The sequence below is a fragment of the Pan paniscus genome, chromosome 10, assembly GCF_029289425.2.
Source record: "Pan paniscus chromosome 10, NHGRI_mPanPan1-v2.0_pri, whole genome shotgun sequence".
NCBI classification, from domain to species: domain Eukaryota; kingdom Metazoa; phylum Chordata; class Mammalia; order Primates; family Hominidae; genus Pan; species Pan paniscus.
The window spans coordinates 10,017,271-10,030,957 of NC_073259.2; the positions used below are offsets into that span (position 1 = coordinate 10,017,271).

The 13,687-nt window shown below is 38.3% G+C and overlaps 1 protein-coding gene and 1 long non-coding RNA gene across 4 annotated transcripts in view; one reads left to right on the plus strand and one right to left on the minus strand.

Moving 5' to 3' along the window:
* The window catches only part of LOC117975352 (uncharacterized), a 70,427-nt gene extending 62,342 nt beyond the window's left edge, over positions 1 to 8,085 (plus strand). The window contains exon 3 of the long non-coding RNA XR_004665574.3: positions 6,600 to 8,085. This is a non-coding gene — a long non-coding RNA (uncharacterized LOC117975352). The remainder of the gene's footprint in view (positions 1 to 6,599) is intronic.
* Positions 8,086 to 11,221: 3,136 nt separating this feature from the next.
* Positions 11,222 to 13,687, minus strand: part of FERRY3 (FERRY endosomal RAB5 effector complex subunit 3) — a 60,180-nt gene continuing 57,714 nt past the window's right edge. For all 3 annotated transcript variants that reach the window (XM_055095269.2, XM_003820337.6, XM_024931230.4), the window contains one exon: positions 11,222 to 13,391. In XM_055095269.2, coding sequence (XP_054951244.1) covers positions 13,299 to 13,391 — 93 coding nt within the window. In that variant the 3' untranslated portion in view covers positions 11,222 to 13,298. The remainder of the gene's footprint in view (positions 13,392 to 13,687) is intronic.

Below are 13,687 nucleotides of genomic sequence, written 5' to 3' on the forward strand. Positions count from 1 at the left end.
AATTCTGGATCTTCAAGATCTTCCACCATATGATCCTTCATTATCTCTCCAGTCTAATTTCATCTCCCACTATTCAGCTGTCCTTTCCACTCTCCATACCCAGTCCTCCTCCACATCTCTGGTCATGTCATTTCTCTTAATTAAAATCCTTTTCTCCTTCCGTTCATCTCTATCTCACACTTTCCTCAAGATCAGTTCAAGCCCTGCTTTTCTGAAAACTAGTCTTTGTTAATTTCTTTGGACTCTAAACCCTGTTTGCTTTTATAGTATTCCTACTTTGGCATAAATTTTAGTATAATGACAGTTCCTTGAATGAAGAGAGCCTTCTTTTTCATCTCTATAACTCAGCATCCTGCACAGTGCCTGGTACTGAGTATACACTTTGAAAAGTGAATGTATAAACTGCATTTTTACTAATTTCTAAATGGTTCATATGTGCTTGTCTTGTTTCTTCAACTTGACTGTAAGGTGCTGCAGGAAGGGTCTACGTCTCTATCTGAGATTTAGCACAAGTTCAGAACAGGACATATGGTTGACCCCTGAGTGAGTTAGACCCTTCAGCTGCTTAATTACCTGATGTCTTGGCAGAGAGAGTTGTGCCTTTGACATTTTATTGGTGGGGCACTGAAAAGGGAGGACACTGAACTGGCGGAGAGAGTCCCCAGGATGCCTGGCTGAATGGTGGTTGCTCCACCCTTAACCACAAATGGTTCATTGTCCACCACTTTTGGCATTTGCAAGAGTATTTGGAAAGAGATGTAGCAATTTCCCCCCCAGGGCTTATTTTTAAAGTCAGTGGCTGAGAGTGCTTGTCGGAAGTGGGGTCAGACAGAGCTGAGGGCTCTGAGCTGCCTGGTGGATGGGATGGGTGCTGCCCAAGAAGAGATACAGTGGTTGGTCCTTAATTTTGGACCTCTACTGCCCTGGGAGAAAAGTCCAGGCCAAAGGAAAGGGATGACTTGCCCAAAACAGATCACGGCTTCCATGGAGATACAACTACACAGTCAGGCAGTGTTTTGCCAACCCTAAAGTTTTAAGACTAGGGCTGGGTCAGCCAGAGGGCTAGTGGGCTTCTACTCACTCAATGGTAATGTAAGTTTTATTGAGGGCTCTATGTGCCTGGTAGTAGTACTCTGCTAGGCACTAGAGATTAAAGTGTAGACATGGCAGTTTCTGCCCTTGAAAAGATTATAGACAAATAGGGAAAGCCAGACAAATGAAAAGATAAATATATTAGTGTGGTAAGTGCAACAATGTTGGTAGAGGGATAAAGACTCTTTAGTTCCTTAAAGAAGTGGCATCCAAATTGAGGCCTGGTGGTGAATTGAAGGTAACCAAATCAAGGAGGGAGATATTTCAGAGAGTAGATTGTGCAGTACTCAAGAAATGAAAGAAAATGTCATCTACACAGATCTGGAGGTAGTTCAGTTGTGTAAAGCAGGGGATCATCATATAATAGCCCATGAGCCAAATCCAGCAAGCCATCTGTTTTTGTGATTAAAGTTTTATTTAAACACAATCCCACTCATCCATTTGCATATTATCTATGGCTGCTGTTGCACTACAGCTACAGAACTGAGTAGTTGCAATGGACAACACATGGTCCTCAAATCCTAAAATAGTTACTATGCTGGTCTAGAGAATATTGTTTGGGGGAAGGAGTTGGAGAGTGTCCAGAAATGAGGCTGGAGAGGTAATCAGGAGACAGACCAAAGAGTTCACTCTTTATTTTAAAAGCAACATAGGAGCAACTGACATGTTTGAAGCAGGAACACAGCATGATAATATTTGAATTTTAGATAATTATGGTGAGATTAAGAAAGAAGAGGAGGCAAAACTGGAGTTGGAGAAACCAGTTTGAAAGATGGCATATAGGCAAGAAATAATGGCACCAATTATTTCTTCAATTATGAAGGCACCAATGGGATGGAAATAAATGAACAGATTTGAAAGATGAGGATTTGGTGATCAGCTATGGGACTGTGTGAGAGGGATAGTACTTCAGGCAAACTTTCCATTTGGAATTTTTCTAAGATGAGGAAGAAGCAGTAGTGACCCAATAGTTCAATGATACTATTAGACTTCTCTCATTTACATGAATGTTTCAGTCTTTCTTGTCTCACAATATTGTTTTTCCCCAGTCTACTTAGACTCAATATTACCACTTCAGTGGAATGTAGAAACCTTGTCACCATATAGGTTTCCATTTATGTTCTAGTTGTTCTTTGCATAAATATGTTGAAAATCTCGTTAGATAATGTTATAATTTTTGCTTTCGATAATCAAACATACTTTAAAGAACTCAAGAGGAAAATACTGTATTTACTCAGGCATTTACCGTTTCTATCCCTTTTCCTTCATTCCTCATGTTCCAATTTTTATCCTGAAAGTCATTTTCCTTTTGTCTGAAGAAATTCCTCTAGCAATACTTCCTTTAGCAGGTTCGCTGGCAACAAATTCTCTTAGTTTTTCTTTCTTGGAGAATGTCTTTATTTCCCCTTCATTCCTGAAGAATTTTTGTACTGGATATAGAATTCTGGATTGACAGTCTTTTAGCACTTTAAAATTGTTCCACCTCCTTCTGGCTTCCACAAGTTTAGATGAGAAATCTGCAGTCGTTCAAATTGGTGTTTCCTTATGAGTAATGCATTGGGTTTCTCTGGCTGCTTTCAAGATTATTTTCTTTGTCTTTAGTTTTCAGTATTTTGATTATTCACTAAATTTGGAGAAATTTCAGCCAATATTTCTTCAAATATATGTTTTCTCATCACTACATCTTTTCTCTTCTTTTGGGACTCCAATGTCATGAATTTAGAACTTTTTGTTTTTCCCATTCAGCCCATGAGGCTCAGATCATTTTTTTTCCTCTGTGTATTCAACGTGGAAATTTTTTATTGATCTATTTCCAAGTTCACTGGCCATTGACTCTTCTCTTTGTCATCTTGATTGTGTTTCTGATCCTATCGAGTTTTTTTTTTTTTTTTAATTTTGGAGATTGTATTTTTTATCTCTAAAATTTCCATTTGGTTCTTCTTTAGATCTATTTCTTTGCTAAGAATTTCTATTGTTTTACACATTTCAAATGAATTTTAAAAGGGCTTTTATAATGGCTGTTTTAAAGTCTTTGTATTATAAGCCCAACATCTGCCATCTCAGAATTACTGTCTATTGATTGTTTTTTGAGAGTTGAGATTTTTTGCTGATTCTTTGTAAGGCAAGTAATTTTAGTTTGTATTCAGGTCATTTTTACTATTGTTATGAGACTCTAGGTTTTCAATCCTATGGAGAATGTTGATATTTTTCTCTAGCAGACAATCAACCAGTCTGTTTCAGGCCACACATTCAGACCGACCTCTTGTGGGTTATGGTTTCAATGTCATTCCCATTTTCAAAGACTTTGCAGTGTTATCTGAATTTGTCTTGCATGTGTGTCACTCAGTAGACAGTCTAAAACCTGGGTATAGTCTAAGCTCTCAAAAGCTTTGGTATGAAGTTTAGAATTAGATTCATGCTGGCACATCTCTAGTGTAAGCCCAGGAGTTCATAAACAACTTTATGGGTTGGCTTTCAAACTCTCCCTTTCTATAATTTTCCTTGTATTTACCTTGTGTCTCCCATTTTCAGCTTTCTAGACAGAAATCCAGGGCTTTAGTTTCCCACACTCAGTTGTGTTCATCCTGTAACTCCTGCTTTTTGGTTTTGTTTGTGTTTTGTTTTGTTTCCTCAGCCTGGGAAAGCATCTTCCTCTACTCTTTATCTGGCTAATTGCTACCGATTTTTCAGGTCTTAGTTTAAATATAATTTCCTCCTAAAAGCTTTGTCTTATTTGCATATCCATTATATTCCCCTTGTTATTTTCTCACAGGACCCATAATAATCTATAATTTCATATATAGTTGTTCATTGATTTTAATGTCTCTTCTGCTCAACAGAGGATGAGATTATCTGTCTTATTCAGTATTATGCAATGTTTCCAGTATCTAAAACAATGCATGGTACACAAAAGATGCTCAATAAATATTCATTTAATGCATAATTATATTCTTCCTTTCGTCCATGCATCCAACTTTCCATGCTCTGCCTCATCCCCCAAGAAATATGAAGATTGTCACATTCAAATATGAACCTACTCTCAACGATCAAAGTAAACTATATCTTTTTGTAACTTGATAATTTGTAAAGCATTCTTATTTTTTTCTTGTGTGGTTTTATGAATTAGAGGAAAATGTATTAATCATACTTTATGGGCAAATTAACTGAGATTCAAAGAGATAAAATAATTTGTCCTAGTCACAGCTAGTAATGAAAGTGATGGGTAGGGCTTAAATGACAGGTTAGTTGGTTACAAAATTTTAAATTGGCAGTTATTTTCTCTGAATGCTTATTATTTTCTGGTGCTTATTGTTGCTGTTGAAAATTTGTAGTCTTTAAAATTGTCATGCAAATCTCTCTTTATTTGATTCTTAAAAAATTTTTTAGAGACTTTTAAGATTTACCTTTGTTTTAGGTGTTCTGCAATTTTACCACAAAGGGTCTAGCTGTAGATTTATTTTTCTTTTTCTGCTTAGATGTCAACCTGCTTCCTGAATCTGAAGATTCATGTCCATCAATGTTGGGAAAGTTTTAGTCATGTTTTGTTATTGTCTTCTACCTGTTTCTGTCTACACCCCTAATAAAATTGGATGCTTACCTCACAATATTCAAAAGTGAATCTCAAATGGATTAAGGGCCCAAATAAGAAAAAGCAAAATGTTAAAACTCATAGGAGAAAACATATGAGTATTTAGCTACGATACTAGGGGTAAGAAACAGTATCTCAAGTGAGATATAAGAAGTTTAAACCATAAAGGAAAAGATTGATATGTCACATCAAAATTTAAGACCTCTGTGAAAATAAAACATAATAAAAAGTAAAACAACAAACCATAGCCTGGGAAAAGAAAAGAGGTTTTCAAGAATACCTAATAAAAGTTTAATATTTGGGGCCGGGCGCGGTGGCTCAAGCCTGTAATCCTAGCACTTTGGGAGGCTGAGGCGGGTGGGTCATGAGGTCAGGAGTTCGAGACCAGCCTGGCCAACATGGTGAAAACCTGTCTCTACTAAAAATACAAAAAATAGCTGGGCGTTGTGGCGGGTACCTATAATCCCAGCTACTTGGGAGGCTGAGGCAGGAGAATCGTTTGAACCCAAGAAGGGGAGGCTGCAGTGAGCCAAGATCACGCCATTGCACTCCAGCCTGGGTAACAGCGCGAGAATCCATCTCAAAAAAAAAAAAGTTTAATATTTGGAATATAGAAAGAATGTCTGCAAATTCAATAAGGAAAGGGAAAACAATGGAAGAGAAGAAAATGGACAAAGGATTCAAACAGACAATTCATGAAAAGGGAAATCCACGCAGGGAGTGGTGGCTCACACCTGTAATCCCAGCACTTTGGGAGGCTGAGGAGGGTGGATTACCTGAGGTCAGGAGTTCAAGACCAGCCTGGTCAACATGGTGAAACCCCGTCTCTACTAAAAATACAAAAATTAGCTGGGCGTGGTGGTGCACACCTGCGATCCCAGCTACTCGCGAAGCTGAGGCACAAGAATCACTTGAACCTGGGAGACGGAGGTTTCAGTGAGCCAAGATTGTACCACTACACTCCAGCCTGGGCGACAGAGCAAGACTCCGTCTCAAAAAAAAAAAAAAAAGAAAAGAAAAAAAAAAGAAAGAAAAAAGAAAAGCAAAATCCAAACGACCAACAAATGTGCCATGCTGCTCAACATCGCCACTAACCAGGGAAATGCAAAATAAAACAGTAACGAGATACTATTTCATAGTTATCAGAATGGTAAGAATTAAAATTTCCAAAAATTTCTGCCCAGTCTATATGAAGAAAAACAAGTGTTCACACATGCCATTAGAAGGAAAATTTGGTACAACTATGGAGTTAAATTTGGAATTTCTTAAATTTTAAGATGTCGATAATCCAGAAACTCTTTTCAGAGATATAAACCATGGAAAAACTGTAACATATGTACACAATGATACAAGTACAAGAATGTAGTTGCTGTGGCACAGTATGAAGTGACACAAAAGTGAAAGCAACCTCACTGTCAATAAATAGGAGAATGAGTAAATACATAAATTGGACTATAGGCATATAATTCAGTCTTCAAATATACTGCAGCCAAAATTAGTAAAGTAGCTATATGTATATTAGCATGATTAAATCCCAAAAGCATGATATTGGATTCTTAAAAATGCAAATGTTGAATGATCTGTAGAAGATAAAGCTTTCAGTACAATACTATATACATCTTATGGCTACACTCTGTGGATATGCATTAAAACTATAAATTAACCTGTAAGAATGAATAACAACAAAGTCAAGATAGCGGTTACTGCCAAGGAGAGACTATGACGCATTGAAGACAAAAATATTCCCAGTTCTTCTCCTCATCCTGTGTTCATGCTCTTTTCAATGTGACTTTTTAGCACTTCTCATCAAAATGAGGAGTCTATTACCCCACCTCTTGAGTCTGGGATGGCTGTGTGACCAGATTTAATCGACGACAGAATGTAGTGGAAGTGATGGTGTGTCAATTCTCTTTTCCAGCTCTACTACCACTATGTAAACACGTCTGGGCTAGCCTCACGGAGGATGGCTCACGGTGAAGAAAAGTCCAGCTGTGCCAGCAGAGGTCATTTATACCAGCCTACAGCCAGCCAATCCCCAAACATGTGACAACGCCTAGCCCAGATAATCAGAGTGGCCTACTCGACCCACCACTGACCAAAGACTCAAAAATGAGCCCAGGCGAGACCAGAACTGCTGAGGTGACCACCCGTAGAATCACAAAGAATAAATGCTTATTGTTTCAGCCACTAAGTTTTGGAGTGGTTTGTTCCTCAGAAGTAGCTGATACAAGGAGAGGCTAAAGCTACAGGAGCAAAAGAGAACCTGCATCTGTGATCTTTTATGTGATAAAAAAGACAGCCCTAAAGCAAAGGTGGCAAAATTTTAAGCTTGAACAAAAACAAGTAGTAGGTACATGGTTATTTGTTATAATTTCTCTAACTTCTTTTTATCTTTGAAGTATTTCACGATAAAAGGAAATTCAGATAGCAGAGTCAATGTGCTACACTAGCCGAGACAGCCAAGATGATTTTTAAAAAGAAAAAGTATTTATCCTAGTGCCCCTCCCCCATCCCCATCACCACACACATAAAGTAGACTAAGTAGATTAGTGATTTCTGAGTTCTGATCCTCTTCTCTCATCTCAGGACATCTCCTCTACACCTTCCTAGCATCTAATCCTCTTGCCTCAGTTGCTCATCTGCAAGACAGCAAACACATGATCAGCTTGCTGACAAGAGAGTCCTAAGAGTTGAACCAGGAAAGCATTACAGGGGCAAGTTGTTCATTCAGCTGCTATGTGGGTAGGAGACTTTAAATTCCATAAGTACTTCATACTATTGTTATTTCTAAAATCTAGATTCACTTCATATAAAAAATATGATAGTCCTTCCTGCTCTACTCAAATACAGGGTTAGTCACCTACCCTGTGACTTCCTCCTGACATTCAGATCCTTTGTATCTGAAGTTGTTGCCATTGCTGGCACAGGTGGCATTCTTCCCATCTGCCAGGAGGATTTGTGCTTCACCTGTTGAGAATAATGAGGGTTCAGAGGATACTCACTCAGTGCCAGAGAAAGGCAGGGATAAGCAGTCTGCTTTAAAGAGGCTCAACATCTCTCTTGGCCCAACGTATGCTAATATTTCTATTTTGACTTCCATAGCACTCTGTGTATGCTTTTTTCTGCACTGACTGTATACCTCTAGTATATGCTAGCTGGTACTGTGGTTACTGTGTGTTTTCCTACCAACTCAATTGGGCTGTAAGCTTCTTGAGGACACGGTGTCTTAAGTGACTTAGCATCCCTTCTATCTAGTGAAAGGAAGAAAGGGAAGAAGGAGAAAGGTCAGACAGGAAGAAAGGAAGGAGGAGACAGGAAGGAATGAAGGAAGGAAGGATAATAGCAGCAAATATTTATAGAATGACTATATGCCAGGTAATGTGCACTTCTTATGCAATCCTTCCAACCACTCAATGAGGTAGATACTATTATTAATTTTCCCTAGCTTACAGATGAGGAAACATGCTTAACGGGATTAGGTAATATGCCCGATGTAACAAGCCACAGCAAATAAACTGAGGAGTCAGCATTTGAATCAGGCTTAACTTTAGAGACTATGTTCCTGATCTCTGATGTTATATTGTTGCTCAGAGTAGAGACTTTTGAGCACAGATGAGCTGATACCAGGAAATGAGAATTTATTATAAAGAAAGAAAAGGAGAGAAGGCTAGAAAGTGGGGGAGAAAGAGGGAGACATGCATCAGTACATTCTCCTCCTGCAGATGTCACACCTAACGTATGACAGATGACAGTACAGTTTCTGCTTAATTCCTGAACATGTCAAGAAAGGATCTGTTTGCTTCTTTGGTAACGTGTTCCAGGTTTCATTCTCTATGCACCAAAAATATCTACGAATAGCTCTTGCACCCTCTTGCTGGTGAGAGAAGACACATACAGTCGACTGTCACAGTTCACAGTAGTTATGTTCGATAAAGATGCTGTGAACCCTGAATTAGTGAATACTAAATCATTGCTCCCAAGGGAGACAGAGAGTTAAATTCCTGCAAGGCTCTGACCACAACAGTCTCATCAGCCCATCAAGATATAATCTTGTTTTATGTGTGCTACTGTTGAAAGACACCTTATTTAATACCCATCACTGATTCATTATCATCGAACTTTTGACCAACAGCACTGCACTGCGTACCTGGACAAGCTTATCTAGACATGCATTGTCTTCATCAGGGACATCACAACCTTCTTGCACTTGGGAACACCAGATAGCACTTGAGCACTACACTTGGACCATTTTGAACAACAAAATCACCACAAAGCAATGGAAAAAAAAAAACATGGTGCTAAACAGACCCATGAAAGGGACATTTATTTGCACTATGAAAGCTAAAATAAGGCAGCAGAGCATCACCTTGCTCCATCTGAGCTGGGAACATATGTGTTGGGCGACTCAAACATTTTGGTGCTCTGAACATGTCCACAGATAACCTGAAAGTGCTGCCAAAGGCCCTGCTTTTTATTCTATTGGCCAGTTACAACATCTACGTGACTTTGGTGTGATGAATCTATTGTCTTTGTAAATGACTGTATGCTTTTGTAAATGTCTTTAACAATTTCGGAGTTACAAATAAATTTTAGTGAATAGGTGATTGCATAAATATGGTATCTTCAACTAATGAGGATTGACTGTATATAGTATGAAGTTCAGCCAGCCTTAGATTTGGATATATGAGAAAGCCTCATATGTCTTCGATTTGGACATATCCAGAACCATTTTCCTGTAGGAAAACAGGAAATGAACCGCAAGAGAGATCTGAAGTATATGGTAATTTTATCTGTGTATATTTAAATAGGACATTATAAGCACATATTGGTCCTGCAGGCACCTCAGGAGGTTACTCCTCCTTTCCCCTGCTTTAGCTGAAATTTTATTTTAGTTATTAGAGATCATCAGCATCACAGATTACAGAAAAGCCTGCCAAGTCTTCTGTCTTTACAAGTCCCATTGCCTTTGTATAACCTTCTAGGGGCTGAATCTTGCTTGCACTATGCCTTTGTGTATAGAAGAAACTCAGTAAACACTGGCTGTTTATTGAACGAGATTCTCAGGGTCAATCTGCTATTTATGTTCTCTTGATCTCTGCCGTCCCTTTGTAACATACTCTCATGTAAATATTTCTGCCCAAGGTTGTGGTTCCCAGCTTGGGGTTCCTGGAATTAGTGATCCTTTAAGATACTGAGCTATTTAAAGAATTTCTCAAAAAATACATTTCACTTGGATGATGTCCCACAGGTTAAGTCAAACACCAAGGCTTTGTTTTTGCAAGTTTGCCTGGAATTACACAATGATAATTCTATGCAGTTTATGTGGTAATACTAGGCATGAGAATGCACAGTGATAATTGTAGGTGATAATACTATGTACAATTTGCTAATCAGAAGCTTCTCTCCAGACATACCTGTCTTTGATTTAGTAAAAAAAGATTGCTCAAATAATTCCAATTGTTTATGTTCTCAAAACATTTCGGGCAAAGATGTGATGGATAATGAAAGGTTCTTGAACAAAGGATAGAAAATCACTGATTTAAAAGGTCCTGAAAACATGGTACTTTTTCCAAATAGGTGTTGTATTCTTTTTGCTTCACATTTATGATTTTTATACTTCTATTACTCTACTGAGCAAATCAGTCCCACTTCATATAAATGGAAAAACTTAAGTCACAGAAAAGCAGCCATTTTCACCTAGAAACTGAAAAATAGAAAATAAAAAGAAACTGAAAAATAGGCCTGAGGCTCGTCTCTAACTTTAGTGGGTTCTTTCTACAGTTCTGTGAATTCTCCCTTAGAGCCTCTAGAAAAGAAATGTTTCTGTGATTTCATCTTCCTTTTGTGAAACATGTTTTCTTCTTGTGAGAATTAGCCAGGATCCAACTGAAGTAACACAAATGATGGTGTGTACTGTGCCAATAAGAGATCTGCCAACTCCCAGGCAAGCTCAGTTTCTTCCCGCTGAAATTCTTTTTCATGCATTTCTTCCATTCTGGTCACACTGTCATGCTGAGAAACAGCTGGTGCCACACTTCTAGATCAATGGCTTTGCTTGTGTGGTGCTTCGAGAGCAGAAATGGGGGAAGGGGGGGAAAGAGCAGCACAGAATGGAGACCTCAGGTTCAGTGCCTCTGCCTGATTTCCAAAGCACACTCTTAAGGCCTTGAGGGCCATTTAGGAATATGTAACTGTTTATACAAATAGAAAACTTCTAACTCACAATCCTCACCAATGTCAATGTTTGTGCTAATCTCCCCATCCTCAAAGACTCTTGTGGTCAGCTCCTCTCAACTTATTGGCCATTTACCACTGCCTCCATTCTGTTTCTGCTCCTATCTGCGCCTTACTCAGTTGTCCCTTGGTATCTGCAGGAGACTGGTTCCAGACCCCCTGCCAATATCAATATCCCTGGATGCTCCAGTCTCTTATATAAAGTGGTGTAGTAATTGCATACAACCTACACACAGCCTCCCATATACTTAATCCGTCTATACATTACTTATACCAAATACAATGTAAATGCCATGTAAACAGATGTTATATTGTATTTTTAAAATTTTTATTGTATTTTTTTTCAGAATATTTTCCATCCACAGTTGGTTGAACAGAGTGCCATCTGTACCTAGAATGCTGTCTCAGCCCAAGGTACCTTCTTCACATCATTCATGAAGTGCTTTAAACCACTCCCCCTCAAGAAGCCCTTTAGAACACTCAGAAAAAGATCCTCATCTCATAATTCTTGGTCCAAATACAAAACTCCAGACTCCTCAATTACTGCATCACTAAAATTCCCACCATTTCAGTGCATATAATTAGCTTTTTAAGTTATATATTTATTATTAGCTTGGTGTTTGTGTGTTTCCATCAGTGGTAACACCATAAACATGATTCTTCCAATTTTACTACTTCTATAACACAGTTGCATGTGGAAAACGGACATTCGATAAATTTATCCTGACTTCACATGCCAAATAGTACCTTTACACAGCCCTCAGTTAAAGCCACCAGTTTATAAGTAACTTAGTGGAATAGCCTAGAGGTGACAAAGGAAGAGTTGGGCAGCAGCATTCAACAAACATCCGTGAATGAAACTTTGCTCCTCCATTCCGATACCTGGGCTGCACTGATCTACCACTCTCCTGGTTTCTGCCTCTGTCTTCCCTGCTTTGCATTAGAATCAGTCTCAGTGATTAACAGTGGTGCCTGAAAGACAATTTCTCCAAGAGAACTGTATAGGCTCTAAGGGCAAAACACCTGCCTTCTTGGCAGAATCGCCAGGCTCCCTGACAAATAATTTGGAGAGTTTTAGTGTCTAATGGACATACTGCTGGAGTGGGTGTTCTTAGGGTTGTCTTTAGTGTTGTTACCTGGACAAACCTTTCCCTCGAGTAGAAAATTAAGACACATTCTGTTATAGGAAAGCACTCTGCTTGCCAACAGTTTCTATAATAGTTATTACACTGAGGCATATTAATGAAGGGCGTTTTGTTTCTTGTCATCAAGACATGCCATCTTATGACACCAAATGCCCTCCATTTCATTCTTGTGGCCAGTTACAATATCCACATAACTTGGAATCGATGAAACTACTGCTTTTCTAAACACCTGTGTGCTTTTGTAAATGCCTTTGTTTAATGGAGTTACTACTTATAGCATTTAAATATGTTATAGATGGGACAAATATATGATATGTAGCACCTGAGAAAGTAGTACCATAAGGAAAAACAATGGAAAAGGAGGGGAAACAGAGAAGCAGAAATGGGGATACATTTATCCGCAAAAAAATGCAAGAGGTAGAGGCATGGTTAAGCAAGCTGAGAACGCAGGGAGGACAGAAATATAGAAATGATCTTCCTTGTGTGATTGTCACAATGTTGATGAGCACTAAAATACTGCCAGGTGCTGGTTTAGACTAACTTGACATCAAGCTTGCAAAAAAGAACACTATTTCCCAGTCCATGAAATGTTATTAATATGCAAGTGCAAGGGCACAGCAGGAGGATGAGAGAGAGGGAAGAAATCCAAAACGTCTTCTGACTCTAACTTGTACATCCTTAGGAGTAGATTAAAAAGAGATTCTGAAACAGGAGAATTTAAAAGAACAAGCACATTTGTCTTATACATTTGTGTTTCTATAAAAAGATTTTCACAGGAAATTTGTACTTGCAATGTATATTTCAGTGCTTTTACATTTTGTTTTGGCAAAGAAAGTAAAAGGAAAATTTTGTTTGTATGTTTAATTAGGGATTGCACCTGAGACGAGTCAAGCCTCTTGAAAAAGTCAAATGCCTCCATGTAAATATAATCAAGTTTCCTTCCCCAAGTGTCCATGTGTGATAAATAAAAAGTTTTAGATTACTAATATTCACAGGTAACACAGAGAAGAAAAAAAGAGAAATTCATAAAGAGACTTTAAGTGTTTTAAGTTAGGGGTTGATCACCAGTTTGTGCAGTATATAAATTTTTGGAATGGTTTCACACACATGTATCTTGATTTGTGGATTGAGCTGCAAGTTCTCTTTCTGGGCATCTTTTGCTTGACAGATTCCAGCATAGCACAAGTTCCTGGAGAGTTTAACAATCATCTTCTGCCAGCATGTCAATCTATAAGGGTTTAGTGCTTGGATGTCAGAGTGAGTGTTGATGATACTCGGAAGATCTGGGGAAGCATGTTACTAAGTTGATAAAACATTTCTTCAGAAATACTCTGTAAGACGAAAAAATAATAATTGCACTTGTTAAATCATCATTGATTTTAAAAATAATTTTAGAAGTATTTTAAAATATGGACCTAGTTCTACTAGCAATATGTGAGTGCAGTAGGTGAAAATTATCTTTCATGGCCGATGTAACTGCATGGCCATGGACAAGGGCTGGTTTTCCGGCTCCATCTTCTGAGAACTTACGTCATTTCTGTCAAATAATACGTTTGAGTAATAGAAAAACCTCTAGATAACACTAGTGTAATCAGTAATAAAAAACCACTAATTTTGCTAAGTTCTT